Source organism: Coloeus monedula, assembly GCF_965178545.1.
Source record: "Coloeus monedula genome assembly, chromosome: 3".
In the NCBI taxonomy this organism is placed as follows: Eukaryota; Metazoa; Chordata; class Aves; order Passeriformes; family Corvidae; genus Coloeus; species Coloeus monedula.
The window spans coordinates 102,690,821-102,709,759 of NC_138783.1; the positions used below are offsets into that span (position 1 = coordinate 102,690,821).

Genomic DNA, 18,939 nt, shown 5'->3' on the forward strand with positions numbered 1-18,939 from the left:
AAACAACAAACAACAGCCCTGAAGTATCAATGAAAACTGACCCGTCCCAAGCCCACACCTCCTGGATGTCTCCTACTTAGCATGTATTTTCTGGGTCCAACAAATCCAGGCTAGTGACTGACTGCCATTTCCCTCGTGTTCTCTTATGTCCATTTGCATCAACCATGAAAAAAAAAAAAAATATGTACGATTCCATGAGGGAAAGTGCCACTCCTCTCCTGGAGCTTATGGCAAATATTATGGTGAGGACAACTTTTACATAATCTGTATGTTTATAAAATGTATCTTTCTTTTTTCCACGGAGGGCTTGGGCATACAACAAAGAGAGTGAACCCTTCTTATCTGCTTGTGTCAGTCTACAATGGCAGAAAATACAAGAAATGGAAACCAGAAGAGCCACAGTGAAATGAAGTTCAAATGTGTGCCAAACAGAGTCACTGCACTTCGACTCAGAGCTGCTCTACTGTGCATGCACAGTTCTGTGCATACATCTGGAAAGGCACAGAGAGATTTAGAGTGCAACGTGGTACGTAACTCATGGTATGTAACTAAAGTTGTAAGATAAAAATTTCTCTGTTCTGGGCTATTCCATGAAGTATAATCTGTGCATCCAATACTGACCTTCTCATGATGAGGTTCACATGGCAGTAGACCATGCAGGAGTATTTTTCTTTACAAAATATGGAAAAGTGAGTTCAACAACCTGAAGGTTGACACAAAAATAAACTCTGCTTGTGAAGGCCCACAGTCTATAATTCCAGGGTAAGGACTAACAGCTACTGACTGGAATGCAATATTACTTTGGATATGTGAATGGCTCTTGCCTGGAATGGCCATATTTTTTTCTTTCTGACACTGTATTAATTAAATTGTATGGAAGTCTGCACCTGGACGTGAAGACCAAGTTGCTGTATGTGTATAAATTAATAGCAATAAACAAAATGGAGAAAAACACAACTATTGTATTCCTGCTTTGAAGAGAATGACTGCTTTTTCCAGAATCATTATGGATATCTGTAATAGCTGTTATATTTTGTTTTCTTAAAATGAAATCCTACTTTTCATTGCTGAAATAGATAAGCTTAAGATGGTGCCTTCCCTAAGAACACTGGAAAAATACCATGATGAAATGTAGCATACCAAAGAAAGAAATTATTGAATTTCTCAATTTAGACTTATAAATAGTTTAAAGGAAGGTTAATATTATGGCACTTCCTCTCTTGAAAGGAGGATGAAAGTTATAATTTCCTAATGAAATAAGATTACAAAACACATTTGGCTGTTTTTTTCAAAACTTTCACAGGTGTCAATGGCTCATCAGTTGTTAAATGCACAATACTGCCATCTTCTGTATCCAAGAAACAGCAAATTATGTGTTATTTTACATGTATGTTCTGCACAAGAACAGTGAAAGTACTACTGATGACAACTCCTTCATTTTAAAAGAGAGTCTAGGATCTGGCACATGGTTAAGTAACAGCAGAGAGGTCACGGTCTGAATATTCATTGGTCAAGTGGCAAATGTAACTGCTGACTGTAGCAGTCACATGCTCGCTTTGAATAACTTCACTGAGCTTCAACCTAAGAGGATACTCATTATGCTGTTAACGAACAGCACAGTCAATTAGTCAGATTTTGATGGAGCCTGCTGTCGTGTACTTCACCGTCAGCAGCTCTAGCTGTTTATGCAGCGTAGTACCTCTAGGATATAGGAAATAAGCTCACACATTGTGGTTTAGGACAATAATTTAGACCTTAATCAACAATGTACATTATTAATAACTACGCAAAACATGCCCAAATGAAAGCTACAAATACACTGCCTCCGAAGGCTGCAATCTAGCACTCCTGTCGCAGAGGAATTGATTACTGACAACTTGCATATTTCCATCCATCATACCATGAGGGTCTGTGTGGAGTAGTTTCCTGCCATGAAATGCGTTTATAATCAGGTCAGGTACTATGCCTCAGAGACGATGATGGGAATACATCAGCAGTGTGAGCTAAATTGATCTATGTACCACTCCGGTGTGTTGCTGCTACTGCTGCTGCTGCACTGGAACTGAGACTTCCCTCAACTCTGAGAGGCTGCGGGCCAGGGCAGCCATGCTCACAGCAGCCAAAGGACACACTAAAAGTTCACCTCATGGCAGGCACCGAAACCCCCGTTCCCACACACAATTCCCAACACAACCAAGACAGCTCCCAGAGCACAGGCTGTGGGCAGCCAGTTACTGCCCGGAGCATCGCTCAGGCACTGCCATGAGCAGCAACACCCCAGGTGAGCTGAGACTGCACAGGCACCCAGTTACCCAGCAGGGCTGAGGACATTACACAGAATCAGGAAAGGCCGAGGGAACTGGGCCTGTTCTCCTCTGAGAAGAGACAACTAAGAGACCTCATCAACACATTCGAGTATCAGAAGCGGGGTGCCAGAGGATGGATCCAGGGGTGGACCATATTCAGGGGGTGCCGAGCAATAGGACAAGAGGCAACGGGCAGAAACTGATGCAAAGAAGTTCCACTTGAACATGAGGAAGAACTTCTTTACTGTGTGTGACCGAGCACTGGGACAGATTGCCCAGAGAGGGTGTGGAGTCTCCCTCACTGGAGATATTCAGGAACCGTCTGGACACAGCCCTGTGCCCTCTGATGGCCCTGCCTGAGCACGGAGGTTGGAGCAAATGATCCACTGTGGTTCCTTCCAACCTGGCCCATTCTGCGATTCTGTGACAAAAGAGCGTTCAGTGCACTCCCTCGCTTTTGGTCTTTGAGAGAGTTCGGTAAATGGGACTCCCAGTGCCGCCTTTCCGTGCCCTCGGTGCCTCGGCAGCGCTCCGGACGGAGGGGCCACACGAGCCCCCCCCGCCACGGGAACGCGGCGCGCGCCCGACCCGCGCGCGGCTGCCGGAACCGATTGCGCGCCCTTCCGCCGCGGGGTCACGTGACGTCCCGCCGGCACCGCAAGATGGCGGCGCCCATGTTGGTGCCCGAGCCCCCCCTGGGGAAGCCGAGGTGAGGCCGCGGCCGGGCCGGGGCCGGGACCCCCCGGGGCAAGGGGAAGGGCCCGCGGGTCCCTGCGGAGAGTCGCCGCCTCGTCCTGGCTGGGACCGCCCGAGCGCACGGCGGCCGCGGCTGAGGCCGCCCCGTGGCCCGGCCCGGCAGTGGCGCAGCTCCGCGCGGCCGGGGCCCGGTGGGGCGGGGGGAGCCGGGCTCGGAGGTTCGCGGGACGGGAGCGCGGCCGCCCTGGGGGCGGCGAACGGGCCCGGAGGCAGCGGAGCCGCGGGCGGGGGGCGCTGCCGGTCCCGCCCCCGGCCGGAACCGGGGGGAGCGGGGCCGCTGTGCTTGCCCGCCCGAGCTGTGGAGGGGCGGTGCAGCGTCCCGAGCCCGGGAAAGCGGCGGCCGTGGGTGGTGTGGGGAGCGGCGGAGGCCGCGGCGCGGAGCGGCATGTGCGTGCCCGGGCTGAGCCCCGTCCAGCCCCGGCGCGGAGGCTGTGGGCCAGGGCAGCCATGCTCACAACGGCGTTCCCCGGTCGGGGTGTCCAGGTGTTTGCCGAGGCCTCGCTGCGGTGTCGTGCGGCTGCAGGGAGAGGCGAACCCCGGCACTGCAGCGGCTTGGGCTCCGCTGCTCCTCCTCGCGTGCTAGCCTGAGAGTAAGGGGAGTTCCTCCGTCCCTTCCTTGGGTGTCAAGAAAGGGAAGTTCCCAGGGAACTGGGAAGGAAGTTATCGCTTGTCAGCCCCAGGCACCTGCTGAGGGATGCGATCCGTTTCAGGCAGGGACACGAGGTGAGAAGCAGCCAGGCTGGCCGGGTCAGAGGTGGAGGGCCCAGGTGGGGACATTGGTCCGTGCGGGCAGGCGCTGCTGCCAGGACACGCACCGTGGTGTCACCTGGGCACGCAGAGGTGTGCAGGTGGTGAGGATGTGAGCAATCCTGAACAGGAGTGGAGATGTGGGTGAAGTTCTGAGTTACGCTTGTGGAATCTTTAAAATTACACACTCCAAAAGGGGAAGGTTTTGATCTCCCGTCAGCATTTGGTGTGGCACAATAGTAAGAGCTGAAGATCGTCCCTCCCTATTTCTCCATTATGAACTGGCTAGGAATAGGAAAAATAGAATGAAACTTGAAAGAAAAGAGCCTGATGTGAAAAGGTTTTTAGACATCAGAGGCATTTTAACCATAGTGAAAACATGGTGCTGCTTGTAGGCAGCTCTTCAAAGCTGTCAGACAAGCAAGGAAGAGTCTGGCCAAGCTTCTGTAGCAGAAGAGCAGAGCTGAGCATTGTCTGTGGGGGCTGTGGAGTGTATTTTGTTAGCTGTGCATTGAGACTGCTGCCTGTGGAGAATATCAAAGGAGAAGAGAAAGGACTTGAAATTTCATGTCCTGTAAATAAAAGACTAGAATGTGCTGAAAGGTGTGCCAAAATTGTAGGGTAGGAGATCTCCAAGCTTTTCTTCCTGATCTTATCTAGTGACCAAGTTTTAGGAGCTGAGTGAGATTTCATGGAGTTGGTGATGATGTCAAATACTGCACAACTTAAATAGGATTAGACCCCATGTGTGGTGTCTTCTTGCTGCTGCCCACATGCAAGGCTTAACAGCACAGCCACAGATTTACAGATGTCCTTGTCACATCAGATGCTGCCGTGGAGTTACTGTTTCATATAAGTGCTTGTTAATTGTGCAGTTTGTGGGATTTTTCTATTGCTGAAGGAAATTAAGTGCACATATGACAGTAAAAATTATTTGTTTGGCTGTTTTAACATAAGGAATGTTCTCTCATCTTCAGCCATCAAAAGTACAGAGCTATTCTAAAGAAGGAGAAGAGGAAAAAAAAGCGGCAGGCACTTGCCAAACTAAGGGACTCAGGTAACTGAATTTGGTACTGTCAGTGGAACTAGAAGTGATTGGGGTTTTTTTGTTTCTTTAAAAGATATCATGTTGTGTATCTTTGTTGGCTGTAGCATCATGTAGATGTTACGTAGATGCATTGAACTTCTCATGCATTTTTTCTCAGAAGCTGCAGAAAAAGATGAATCTGTGTCAGAGGAGGAAGAGGAGGAAGTGGAAGAAGAGGAGGAAGAAGAGGAAGAAAAAAAACTTGAGGCAGAAAGGTGAGAAATCTAGAAAATGGCATATATGCAGTAAACACTTTTGTAATCAATTCCATTTTGGTACTTTGAAAAGTTTGAATATATTCCATGAAACACAATCTTTATTGAGTATGTCAGGCTACACCGTCCTTTCCTCTAAAGCCTGAATGATTCCTATGGAATTTTCTCCTTTAAAGAAGATTAGATAAGTTGCAGTTATTACTATAGTAACAAAGTTGAGTTGTATTTATGACAGTTGCATCAGTTATGGGTAGTCATTAAGTGGGTGGTCTAAGTGGTGTCTGGTTTCTTTGGTAGACAAAAACTACATGAGCAGTGGTTGCTGAGAGAAGAAAAGGCCCAAGAAGAGTTCAAGCTAAAGAAAGAAAAAGAAGAGGCTGCAAGAAAGCGTCAAGAAGAAGAAGAGGTATAAAGATATAAAAACTTAGAGTTGGGCTTGGCAACAAGGTAGACTTAGTATAATACCTTTTATTATTTTGCGATGGACTCATTTTTCTTGATGCTGTTGTGTTTGAAAGCATAGACTCTACTGTCTTTTGTATGGAAAAGCACAATGGAAAAGAAAAGAAAACAACTCCTAAAATGGTTTTTGTCAGAGATTTAGTTGCTTCTGACTGGATGAAAACTTAATGGTCAAGGAGTTGTAATGCAACATGGTAGTTTTGACTTTGACTGATTGTAAAACCTTGTTCCTTAATTTTTTTTTTATTACAAAGAGGAAGATCAAAGAAGAATGGGAAGAGCAGCAAAGAAAAGAGAGAGAAGTGGCACAGCAGAAGCAACAGGAGAAGAGAGAGAGAGAGGTGATTCCTGGTGGTGGGAGGATATACATATTATATATCCTGTGACATGATCAGATGCAACAGTTATGCATATTGAAGAGGGATTTTGTTATAATTAGCAAATGCATTAGTTAACCCATTCTGTCTAAGTTACTAAACTATTATTCAGTGTTAAAGAGCATCCAGGAGGTCCAGATACCCTGAAGTAACTCTTGGTAATGCATCTGGTTGTTCACAGTATGTAATTGTTTACATCAGGTAAATATGAAGGCACTGTGCCAATGCAGGTTCTGATAAGTGCACTTTCTGCATCATGTGTTAAAGATAATCCTTCCTTAATGTCCCAGTTGAACACAGTCAGTGCTGAAGAAAATGCTCAAAGAGGATATGGAATATGGAAGTACATTGCTGCTGTTCCTTAACACAGTTCTTAATCAAAAGATGTGTTACAGCTCTTCTTTACCTGACTCATCCAACAGGACGTATCTTTTTCAGAGCTCCTTGGGCGGAATAAAAAATTATATTGAAGATATAAGTCATTGATAACATTTCTGTTAACAATACATTATTCTTAAGTTTTAGAAGTTCAGTGACCTGGATATAAGATGTCCTGTACAGTAATGCAGTGTGAGGACTGGTCTTATTGCCACTGAAGAGTGACTGCAGCTTTCTAGGATCTGGCCATTTTAGATTCTCCACAATCACAAAGTTTCCAGTCATTTCACTGGGAGGTGTGTTGTGGCTGTGTCTGGTAGCCATGGCAGGAGAAGAGCCATGAGCAGACAGTTCTGTCTCTCTGCAGTTAATAGTTGGTTGTGCCACTGATTATGTAACAGTTGAATAAGAGATGCCAAAGAACAGCAGTTGTTGTATTTTCTGTCTTACTCCCTCAGGTACTGAGTGTCCATTTCTCTTTTTGCAGAGTAGGGAGAGAAAATTATGCTCGTGTCCTTTATTTAGGGTTGAGATATAGTTTGAAGAGAGTTGAACCATGATAACAGCAAGATTTTATTCCTCCCCTCTGTCCAGGTTTGCCAAGCCTTCAGTAGGATAACTTGTGTCCCTGAACTAGATGGATGCAGCTTTCTTTTTTGCTTGGTTGTTGAATTCTTTGCTTTTTGTTTTTCTGGGTTATTATTTACTGAGATAGTGAGTTGTTGGCTCATAGAGGGCATTGACAGGCACCCAGAGGGAACTGATACCCAGCTAAGAGTGGAGTCACCCATTTTAGCAGCAGAAAGTTAATTGGTTTTGCCTGTGTCTTGAAACAGCAGTTTATTCAAATTGTAACAGTGATAAAAGAAAAAAGCTAATTTTCCTCCCTAAAATTAAGAAATAGATTTTCTGGTTTGATGGATGGTGGTGGTTTGAGGCTTTTTTGGAGAGGGTGAAGGAGTGGTTTTGGCTTTGGTTTTTTTGTTTGTGTGGTTTGGGGAGTTTGTTTGTTCTGTTTCATTTTTCTTTATTAGGGTGGATAATATCTGACATCCTTGGTGATCAGTACCAGATGCTGTCTGAGTCCTCATCTTGAATTACATTTTTAATTTTTATTTCCTCTTTTTTAATTTAATTAATTCTCTTTCAAATTAAATTGATCCTAGCATATTTTCTTGTATTGATTATGTTTAAATGTCTTTTTCCTAGGAATTTCATAGAACAATTTGTTAGAAGTAGTGTCCAGCCAGTTTTGGAGAGTGATACTGTTTTGCTCAGCCCACTTAGGAAGAGGAAGGGAAAGAATATCTTCATTGCTTTCCTGTATTTGGAGAGCTAGATGTGGTTAACTTATGATGTTTAAGTTTCTTAAGAGTTGCATCTCTTGTTTCAACAGAGGCTCACTAAACATTGTGTTTTTCTGTGTGTTCCATAAAATGTGTAAGTTAAAACATTTAGTGCAACTAAACCATTATGGACTTAACTGTAACCAGGCTGTGTACTAGAGCAGGAGACAGATTTAAGCATCGATAGTTCAATGATAGTTTTAAAAAAGAAAATTAAACTTTGACATTGTCTATCATTTAGTTTGGAAAATAATCTACATGAGGGTCTTGTCTGATGTATCCTTTAACAGCTTTGTAGTACATGAATTGCTACAGAGCCAAAGTAAATCTCTTGTTTTTAAAGCAAACCCCATCACACTTTCATTATACATAATCACTGAGCATTGTAAATTAGGTTCTTAACTAAAGAAACCAGATGTTTTGCGTGTCCTCAGGGTTTTCACTAGTCCTGTGTTTGCACCATTTATAGGCAGCTGTGCAGAGGATGCTGGATCAAGCTGAAAGCCAGGTATGCTCAGAGACTTTTTGAAAAAAGAACTGAAAAGTAATTTAATTTCCACCCGGTGTTTGCCTTCTAGCATGTTGTCCATCTGCTCTCGAGAACCTAAGGGCCTGAATAAATTTAATATATAGTGGCTTGCATGAGCTGTAAACAATTATTTACTGGGTGGAACATAATTAAGCATATTTCTGGCTGGTTGGTGGCAGTGCAGTTGTGCATGCTGATGACTGTTCAGGAGGTCTGAGTCAAAATGAACCTGGAAATACTGCTGGGTGCTGTTAAAAAACACTATGCATGATGGTTTATTTGTGAATTGTAATTCTAAATAAATCTGTCAGTCCTGGGTGGCCAGATAAACTTGTCTTTTTAAGCAGATGTCAGGCTGTAAATAAGAGGATTCAGTGGTAGAGGAGGGCACAGATCTTTAAGGAAAAGATAAAAAGGTGGGGGAGGGAGAAGCTTGACTGCTTGGATGCCTGGAAGAGCATGGATCTCAAGCTGGCAGTGTGTAGCAAAAAACCCTGCAGTTTTCATTTGAATCTTAGAGATTGCCTTAAAGAATAATTTGGCTTTTATCCCTGTCATGTGGTTAAACTTGTGAAGATTCTTGCTCTGTTTAAACCACTGCATGAATCTGAAAAAATGTTTTAACTTAGTTATCCATTGTTTATTGACTGCCATAGCTACATTGGAGTTACATTTGGTTCCAAATCATGTTTAAACAGTTCTTTAGGGAATCTATTTCATAAGATGGGTAGGAAAGTGCTCTGAACTGCTGCCTGCCCAGAGCTCAAGATGCATTAGCAGTCATGTCTGTGAAGGAATAGTCAGAAATGTGGTATGTTAGAGACTGCATTAGAGTATCAGTTCAGGGTTCAGTTACTGCTGACATAACAGGGCTGTTCTGGTGATAGAAAATTATGGCTGCAAGTCATGAACAGAACTGGTAGCTAGGTCAAATGCTGCTTGTGAATAAAAAGAGTTCTCAGTTGATTTAAAATGAGAACTTAGGCCAGTCAGCTTTACAGATTATTTGGTTAGAATGAAAATTCCCTTTTTTAAATATGTGTCTGGGTTGTAGTCATTCAAGGCTTGCAACTTGGTAACGCCATTTTGAATTATAGAAATCTTAATGATCCAAGATGATCAGTGTGGACACTTTTACTTCCAGTTTTAACTATGAATTTAATTTTTTTAAATTCTGGCCTTTAGCAGGTTACTTTTATTTTAACCTTTTCTATATGCAGTTATATACTTAAGAGTGATAATGCTGAGCTTTGGGCTGTTGCAGAGAAAAATAAGTAAATAGTTGTAGCTTTCTCTCTGCCAGGTTATGGTGGTTTTGGCTGGGGTAGAGTTAATTTTTTTCATGGTGGCTAGTATGGGGCTTCGTTTTGGATTTACACTCAAAATAGGGTTGAGAATGTGGAGATGTTTTTGTTATGGCTGAGCAGGGCTTACACAGAGCCAAGGCCTTTTCTGCTTCTCATACTGCCACGCTGCTGAAGAGGCAGAGGGTGCATGGTAGGTTGGGAGGAGACACAGCCAGGACAGGTGACCCCAACTGACCAAAGGGATATTCCAGACCATTGATATCATGCTCAGTACATAAAGGGGGGAGAAGAAGGAGGAAGGGGGGGGGGGACATTTGGAGTGATTGAGTTTGTCTTCCCAAGTCACCATTACACATGGTGGAGCCCTGCTGTCCTGGAGATGGCTGAACACCTGCCAGCCTGTGAGACACAGTGAATGAATTCCTGGGTTTGCTTTGCTTGTGGGCCTGGCTTTTGCTTTCCCTGTTAAATTGTCTTTATCCCAACCCATGAGGTTTTTTTTACCCTTCCATTGTCTCCCTGATCCCACTGGTGGGGCTGTGAACAAGTGGCTGCACGGGGCTTGGCTGCTGGCTGGGATTAAACCACAACACAGGTGTACAAGGCAGAAAAACAATGCTTTAATTAGGTTCAGCTTGCTTTGTAGAAACACAGTGCTCACAACTGCATGTCAATTTAGTTAGTTTTATTTCTTTATTTGTCTCTAACTTCTGTGTACTTTAATGTTTCTTCCACAGCTGGAGAATGGTGTGAGTTGGCACAACCCAGAGCCCCCAGAGAATCTGGGAACAGAGAAGGACAGAGCGAACTGCCCATTCTATATTAAAACAGGTTCCTGCCGATTTGGAGACAGGTAATCCATTGAATATATACCAGGATAGAAGTGTGTTGGGGAGATGAAAGAGAGGCAACTTAATTAGGTCATAAGCAAACGGAGGAAAAATTGCCACATAAAATACTTCTGTGGATGTGGATGTGGATTGGGAGCAGAGCATTGCCTGGCTGGAATTGAGCTGTTTATTGTTATGGCATGTTATTGATGGTGCATTCTGGCTGCGTTCTGGTTACACTGGTCAGAATGAGTTTTCCTTAGCTTAAACACGTGCCAGAATGTATATGGTCTGTTATTAGTACAGGTTTGATATGTCATATGTTAGATTTTTTATATTTTCTGATTTGCATCTGTTCAAATCCCAAATGGAGTAAAGTAAATTAAGGTAAATCTGCACAGTTGGGAAAGTTGTCACGTAGCTTCCAGAGTTCTCACTATTTAAATGTGCAATACATTCATTCATGATTCTGGTACACTGACAGGATGCCCTATCTCAGGAGGGAAGTGTAGTAAAAGGCAAGAACAGAGAAGCTCATCAGGATGATGAGAGATGAGCAACGTCCCTGTAGAAGTGGCTGACAAGTCCAGATTCTGCTTTCAGAGAGGGAGATGGAGGAGGGCTGTGGTAGATGAACAGCAAACTCAGGAATAGGGTGGGAATGATTATTTGCAGTTTAGTTAGGTGTCTCTGAATGTTTACCAGCTTTGAAAAAGAAAGGACTTTCTCATATGAAACAAATGGCAAACGTGTTGCCAGAGGGTGTAGAGGAAGCCAGAAGTATAAATTAGTTTATGGAGTACATGTTCATCGCCGACCAGAGACAATGATGACCCAAATGCAGCTTCTGGCTGGAAAATCCCTGATTTTTTTTGTGCTAAGGAGAAACAACAGCTTAGCAGGGAAGTACTCTGATATTTATTACATCAATCTTCAGCAAAAACTTCTGAGGTTATTTTACTAACTTGTATCACTGAAACATGTGTGGTCCAGCTATTGTAGTTTTCTTTATCCTAGGAGTAATTTGTTCCAGTGTGATGTATACTGTGGATAATTATAAAATAATTCAACTATATGGAAGCTTCAAGTTCACATCATTTTTTCTATTCTTAAATATGTGTTGGATTCCATAATAACAATTTCACCAGCTATGTCACTGTAGACAGCATTTTTTTTCAAATGTCTAGGTCTTTGTAATCTTCGCAGTGTTTTTGTTTCAGTGGTCCTTAATGGAGATAGCCTCCATGGCTTATTTATGGATTGCATAAAATTCAGTTTTGCTTTGAACTTTGCATTTGAACTATGAATAACCCTTGGAAAATAAATACTGAGAAACATACTCTGCCCTTCTTCTTTTAACCCCTGTTGATCTCAGCTACCTCTCTGTCGCGGGTTCGGTTTGTAACCGGGCGGAAACACCAATTTAGTGTAGTGGTTTGGTCCAAAATACTCATTACTGTTTATCTGCTGTGAGATAAGAATTAGGAGAAATGCAAAGCAGGCACCAAACTTGAAAGAATATAAAGTTTATTAACAGACCTAAAAGAGGGAAGAAAAAAAAAATTATACCACCTTCAGAACTCTCCTCCTCCCCCCACCTTCCTCCCTTCTCCCACTGACAATGTGAAAAAACAACCCTTAAGATGTTCAGTCTGTTTACCACTTCCATAATAACCTTGTTTAGTCCATTTAGAAAGAGAAGTCTCTTCTTGCTCATGCTATGAAAACATTATCACAACGAGACAGCCGCCCACTTCCAAATATTGTTCAGTCCATTCAGGAAGAGGAGTCTCTCTGCCTGCGTGTGAGTCCTTTCCCCCGACTTGCAGCTTTTCCCACAACTGCTTTCGAGGGTCTACTCTTGAAGTTTTTTGGGGTACAATTTTAAGGTTGAGCCATTCAGAAACAAAAACAGAGGCCCTTCTCCTTCCCTGGGAGCAAAGGGTCTTCATCATCTTCATCATTAAGACTATCTCTGGGAGCATCTCTAGGTACTGAGGTTTTCTCCTTTCCCGTTTGGAGCAAAAGTCCTCATCTGGTCCATCTCTCCCTGTCCAAACTTCTCATGAAATTACAGCTGCATCAGCATCTGCCTATCTCAGCGCAGGTGCTTTTGCTTACGAGTTGAACACTCCACCCCCCATATCTTCATGAAATTACAACGGGATACTGTGATATATCATAGCTTCACAACAGAATTTCAGCTTTAAGCATCTCCTCTCTCTCTTCCCTCAGGTTTTCAGCTCTTCACAGCAGTAAAAGGGTTAATCTCACCTCGGCCTTGCAGCTTTGCAGCTGGAATGTTGAATTTTTCTTATCGCAGTGGAGAGGGGGGAGAGCCGAGCTGCTCCGGCTGCCCACGGCAAGGCAGTGGGGGGGTTCCATGGCTGGAACAGGTCCATGGCTCCAGGATGGCCGTGGCCCGGCCCAGCCTGGCCCAAGCAGGGCCTGGCCAGGCCCGCTGGCCCCCACACGGGGCCCGCAGCCACCTGTGCCAGCGCCGGAAACGAGAGAGGGCTTGGAGGGGGAGTTTGCCTATTCTTAAATGTGGATCACAGAGGTGGTCACAACTTTAAGTGGCTTAGAGAATTGTCCATATTCAAACTGGCCACTGATAGGTTCTATCAGTTCCCAGAGGAAACTGTAAGCACCCCTTAGCAAGGACGTCCCTTCCAGGACTATGCTTGCTAACCTATGACACTCTCTTTCATCTTCTTTCTTTTTCCTCACATACCTGCTTCCTTCATAATCTGGTCATTGTAATGTCTGGTGCTGTCTGTGAGTTGAAGGACTGGTACAGCTAGGGTAGGACTGGAAGGATGGGTTGGAAGGAGTTGTGCAAAACTAAGAGCCAGTGTTATCAACAAATAACTGCTGAATCTTGTCTAAGCTCACTATGTCTTGAAGAAGCTAAAACTGGCTGAGTTTGCTACTACCAATTTCCCCAGTAATTCAAAACCTAACGCTTTGCAGTAATGTTGGATTCTTGAGTCATTCATTTTCCTTGGGTTCCTTTTGTTCTGTCATGTGAATGTATCATTTTATGTACAGACAATATTGGTTGGGTTTAATATTCTGTGTTCTATTGAAATTGAACAGCAAAAGGAGGCAGCTTCTAAAATGTAAAAAAATAATAAGCATCAAATTAATTGTCTTCTGGTTTAGTTTTGGGTTTGGAGATTGGATTTTGTTTTGTTGTTTGCTTTTTGAAGTCTAAGGTGTCAACCAGAAGGTGAGAGTCCACTTCTGACTGACTGGGTGCAGAAAAGCTTCCTAGCTGGAGTCTAGGTTGTAGTTGCCCATTTTGAGACCTGATCTCGCTGCAGTTTGTCTGTGCTGTCCAGTGACATAAAGAGACTAGACTAGTCTGGATGTTCTTCTGATCATGTCATGACAAGGAGAAATATGTTGGAGAGTGTATGACCCAGTTGCTTGGGGACATACTGCATGGGAATCATAAAGCACAGTGAAATAAACATGGAGAACATCTGTGTTCTTACTGAATCTAAAGATGTGTAGGGGAGAACTGTATTTCAGCATGTTGGTAAGGTAGCCTGAATATGATGCATGGTGAGGGAGACCTAATACTTTTATGGCTGCCAAGAAGATGCAGATCAAGATAAGACTGACTTAGAAGAACCTTTGTTATTGTTTCATGTGGTTTCTTGGTTTTGGTTTTTTTTGTTTTTGTTAGAAGTGGAAAAATACCAGTCTTGTACTCATCCAGATGCAGGTCTAAATGTGCTGCTTTCCATCCCTATATGACGAAAACAACTTCAGTAAAAGTTGTTCAGTTTGCAAAAAGAAGAGCAGGGACTTGCTTTAAAATCTCTTTATAGAAAGACTCCTGACAATCTTTTAAGCCCTTCAGAAAATGGGGACACATTAACCCTAGTAGCCTAAAAGAAATTACTTCAGCGCTCATTGTGACACTGATATCGATAGCTTTTGTAGTTGTGGTTTCTTAAGCAAGAACGTGTTTGTTAATGGCATTAAGGAAGCATTAAGGTTTTTACAAACTCACTCCAAAAGATTTGGTTTAGTAATTGTAATATCTTGATCTTCCACTAATGGATTTTCTTTTATAGTAACTGTAAGTGAAAATGGCAAATGTTTGAAGCTTTCACAAGTGTTTTTTCTGCTGAAAGTGCCAATCTTTCCACTTCTCTTTCTTCACTACACCTGTCCAGGTGTTCTCGCAAGCATAACTACCCCACATCTAGCAAGACACTGCTCGTGCGAGGGATGTTCATCACTTTTGGCATGGAGCAGTGCCGGAGAGACGACTATGACACAGATGCCAGTCTCGAGTACAGTGATGAGGAGACCTACCAGCAGTTCTTGGAGTTCTATGAGGACGTGCTCCCTGAATTTCAGAATGTGGGGAAGGTGGTTCAGTTCAAGGTACGCATCCAAGTGTGGTTTATGAGCCTTAAGAGAAGTTCTGTCCAGCATGCCCCAGCCAAAGCCTGTGTATACCAGGGAACTATGCAGTGTCCTTACAGCAGACTGCATCTCTCATGTCACCTGTAAACTTGTCACTACTCTTACAGAGCACCATCTTACTCTGGGTGAATCTTCTCTCCCATTCCCCTGAACTGTTACAAAAGCTGGTGCTTATATATTGCAAGTTATTCACACTGCTCAACAGTCCACTTATTCCATTGTCCTTTCTTTTCTTACCGTGTGCTAAGCCCCAGAGGGTCCACTAAGACTGTTAGACAATATAAATACATCTGAGCTACTGTATTGGGGCCTAAGGAATGAAATAGTGGGGTATGAAATATATTTGGAGTGTACACCCAAACAATGTCATTTTAGGACTGGCTGAATAAAATAAAATCAGATTACAATGAACTGAAAAGATAGCAGATATTTCAGTAGGAAGAATTACAGAAAGGTAAGTTACATAAATGGTCTTGAGATTTGTCATCCATCGTTAGTTTGTGCATTTGGTTTGCTGAATGTTTTGTACTGATTTTTTTCCCATTTATATTATGATTTCTTTTGGGGACAAAGAGGGATCTGTAAATGGAGACCTCAGAGATGACAGATGTGTGTTGACAGTCCCATGTTGCCCCAAAATATGCAGCCTGGATGGTGCAATCTCCTTGTATCAGAATCTATTGCAACATCCCTTTCTGTTTGCCATTGCTGAGTGTTTTCCTGAAGTCACCAGGAGGCACATAGTGCCTTTTCTCCTTTTGTGTTCATCTACTGACAACTGCCTCAGGACTGAGATAGCATTAGCATTTCAAGCAAGATAAAAAGTAGAAAGAGTGAGTTTTCAATAGTTGCATGAGCTTCATAGGTAAGAAACCTTCACTTGTTTGGAGGAGTGGAGTGTCCCCTCCATACTTTGACTCACGGGATATTAGCAGGCTGTCCTCTACTAGAACACAGGATGCAGATTTCCTATGGAGCATGGCTTGAAAAGCCTTATGAGCAAAGTCAGGTCCTTGGCTTTGTAGTGGCATTCTGTGCAGCCGTGCTAAGCTGCACCTGCTTGGGTCCCTGTGACTGTTAGTGTGGCATTTCGTGGCTTCTGAGACAATTGTGCAACAGCAAAGTGATTCTCATGGACATTTTAACTACATTAGAGATGCTACGGAATGACATGTTGGCTGCAGGGATCTTAACTGTGACTGAGCTGAGACTCTGTGACTGTTTAGAATCAGATTATACACACCTGTCTTTCAGCTGATTTCCTTTTCCAGTGTAGTCCAAGGTTTTGTTGTGGCTGTTTTTTCTGGGAAGCTGCTCCAGAATCTGGAAGATCCTAATAAAACACTACCCTAGAAGACTAGGGTTCTTCTCCTACCCAGAAATGGCTATGTCAAAATCATTCTCACTTGTTCTTGTCTTGACATTGTTTATCTCAAATAGTTTGACTCCTTATCCTGTAATACTTAATTATACAACTGCTTGTTATTGTGGCTGAAGCCCTTTCCTGATCCAGCATACAAAGAGGTATTCCCTGAGGGTCAGCCAGGGTTCAGGAATGAAAGGAGCCACTAATCTAGTTTGCTGTGAATATTGGACAAGGCCTGCAGGCAACAGACGCTGGAATTGCAGTTCTGCCCCGGAGAACTGGGTTCCACCTGCTTGGACCTACCCGTCTCAGAATCTTTTGTAACAAGCAGCAAGCTTTTTCAAAGGTAATTTTTATATTTTTGAGAGCTTTAGATACACTTTGAATGCTAAATCATTACAAAAAAAGGTTTTTCAGAACTGTACAGTGAAGGATGGTGTCTTCAGCTTTTCGAACCCAGTTCACGGGACGCTGTGAAGATACACTCCTCTAGAGTCGCTTACTGTAATGAATCCCTCATTTCCACTTGAGGATACTACTAACTGTTGTCAGAGCAGGATTTGGATGTTGCATAGTAGGGTTGGCCCAGACAAGTGCAAGACAATGGAGTACAAGCTGTCTTGTGGACTAAGTGAAACCAAGGTCCCAGATTTAATCAAAGCATAGTGCTGGAAACAGTCAAACATAAGCCAGAAAGGCTTTTTTTCTGGTTTTTTTTGGGGGGTTTTTTGTTTTGTTTTGTTTTGTTTTTTGGTTAACACTGTATTCAGAAGAAAATCATCTCTAAGTTGATATGGATGAACTGTCATAAATGAGAATTGCCCATCTCAGAATGTGTGAGCTGCTGTACAGCATAAACCTTCCACTGCCCTAACTTCCTGTTTCCATCCCCTCAGGTCAGTTGCAACTATGAGCCTCACCTACGAGGAAATGTGTACGTCCAGTACCAGTCGTAAGTACTCGCAGTCTTACCAAGCGTTAGAACTGAACTCCAGAGCTGAGTCATGAATGAGAAGTGTTTGTACTGTCCATCCACTTCATTCTCATAGTGTAATGGGAGCCCAAAATTGGTGTCTGAAATAACTGTGTGATGGTAATGCTGTCTGTTGTTTTTAAAGGGAGAAGGACTGTCAGGCAGCTCTGGCTCTGTTCAGTGGACGATGGTATGCAGGCAGACAGCTTCATTGTGAATTCTGTCCTGTGACGAGGTGGAAAACTGCCATATGTGGTGAGTCTTGGAAAAGAGAATACGTGTTATTGAAAGAGTACTCACTCATGGAAGTGAGAAAGAGGGATTAGTCTGTAGCTTTCAGATCTGCCTAATGTTGTATTCATTTCTGTTTGGAAGACAAAAGTGCTAACTTGCTTGTGTAGATCCAGAAAGAAAGGGAGTACTACACCAAGTCATGTAAGCATCTGAATTGTTCTAGTGGATTTACCATGGTCTAGAAATGAAGGTTTGGATTATAACTTTAGAAATAATAATCTTAGGGTGAAACTACAGGAAGTGCTAATTTATCTGTTGAGAAGCAACAACAGTTTCTGGACTATCAACGGTTCTTAGCAGTAACTATATTTGACTTACTTAGATTTACCTTCTTACATTAAGGTATGAAAAATGAAGTTTGTTCTAAACTAAAACCAAATCTTCATAGCTGTTAAAAAGCTAATTCCAAGAAAAGTACACAGTGAAAATTAATCTTGTGTGAATTAAATTGGTAGGTGGTCAGATGCATGTTCTTCTGTTTGGAGAAGCAAAAATTCCGTTTATTAAGTTTCTTCCAGTACGTACATAATGAAGAAAGAGATTTAACAGGTCTGGTTCATAAAAAAGCAAACCCTAATCTGTTGCAGGCTTATTTGAAAGGCAGAAGTGTCCGAGAGGGAAACACTGCAACTTTCTTCATGTATTCAAAAATCCAAACAATGAGTTTTGGGAGGCCAATAGAGACATACGTATTTCTCCTGAACGGACTCATCAGTTGTCTAAAAACTCTGAGAGGAGAAACAGATCGAGCCATCGTGACGACTATTACAGCCGGTCCAGGAGAAGGGGCAGCCCCAGCCCCGACCATTCCTACCGGAGAAACGGAGAGTCTGAGAGAAAAAAGAATCGCCGCAAAAACAAGAGGCGGCGCCGGTCGGGGAGGTCGAGAAGTCGAGAAAGGAGGAGGTCTCACAGCAGGGGCAGGAAGAGGAGAGGCCGCAGTCGCAGCAGGAGTCACAGTCGGACACGCAGCAGGAGCAGAAGCAGGAGTTCCTCTCGATCCAGGAGCAGGGGTAAAAAGAGATCAAGCAGCAGAGGAAAAAATAGTGAAACTCCCAAAACAAAGTGAGAATTACTTTCAGAAATCACTAATTGATAAAAATAGAGCTGACAAAGAAATCTTTCCAATAGGGCACCAGATATATTTGAATTTCAAATAAAGTGTTCTTGCACATTAAAATGTTTCTTCCTAATAAAGGAACATAGTTTACTGTGTGCGAAGCTTGAGAAAATTAAGTTTTACGTCCTATAGAAGGTGTGAATGTCAAGTACTCTAGCTCCTCTGTCCCTCTGAACTGCTGCAACACCTGGATGCACACTGAGTACAAATAGAGAAGTGAAGCCTCTTTGGTATATGCTTATTTCTGTTATGTGTGTGTTAAGTGTTTACTGTCCCTGTAAGGAGTTAGTACAGATCAGCCAGTGTGCAGTAAATTCACACCCCAGCACACTGCAGATCCAGGTCTGTGTAGATGACTGCCATTTGTATTTTTCATCTGTTTATGGGAAATCTCTTTCTA

At 43.1% G+C, this 18,939-nt stretch overlaps 1 protein-coding gene across 1 annotated transcript; it reads left to right on the forward strand.

Moving 5' to 3' along the window:
* The first annotated feature begins 2,950 nt into the window (after positions 1-2,950).
* On the forward strand, positions 2,951-18,505 carry ZRSR2 (zinc finger CCCH-type, RNA binding motif and serine/arginine rich 2). The gene is made up of 11 exons (XM_082278220.1): positions 2,951-3,015; positions 4,787-4,866; positions 5,015-5,111; positions 5,409-5,517; positions 5,828-5,914; positions 8,144-8,182; positions 10,248-10,363; positions 14,531-14,744; positions 17,049-17,104; positions 17,271-17,380; positions 18,007-18,505. Exons 1-11 carry the CDS (start codon positions 2,969-2,971, stop codon positions 18,486-18,488), a joined length of 1,437 nt encoding a protein of 478 aa, XP_082134346.1. The 5' UTR covers positions 2,951-2,968; the 3' UTR covers positions 18,489-18,505.
* The last annotated feature ends 434 nt before the right edge of the window (positions 18,506-18,939 follow it).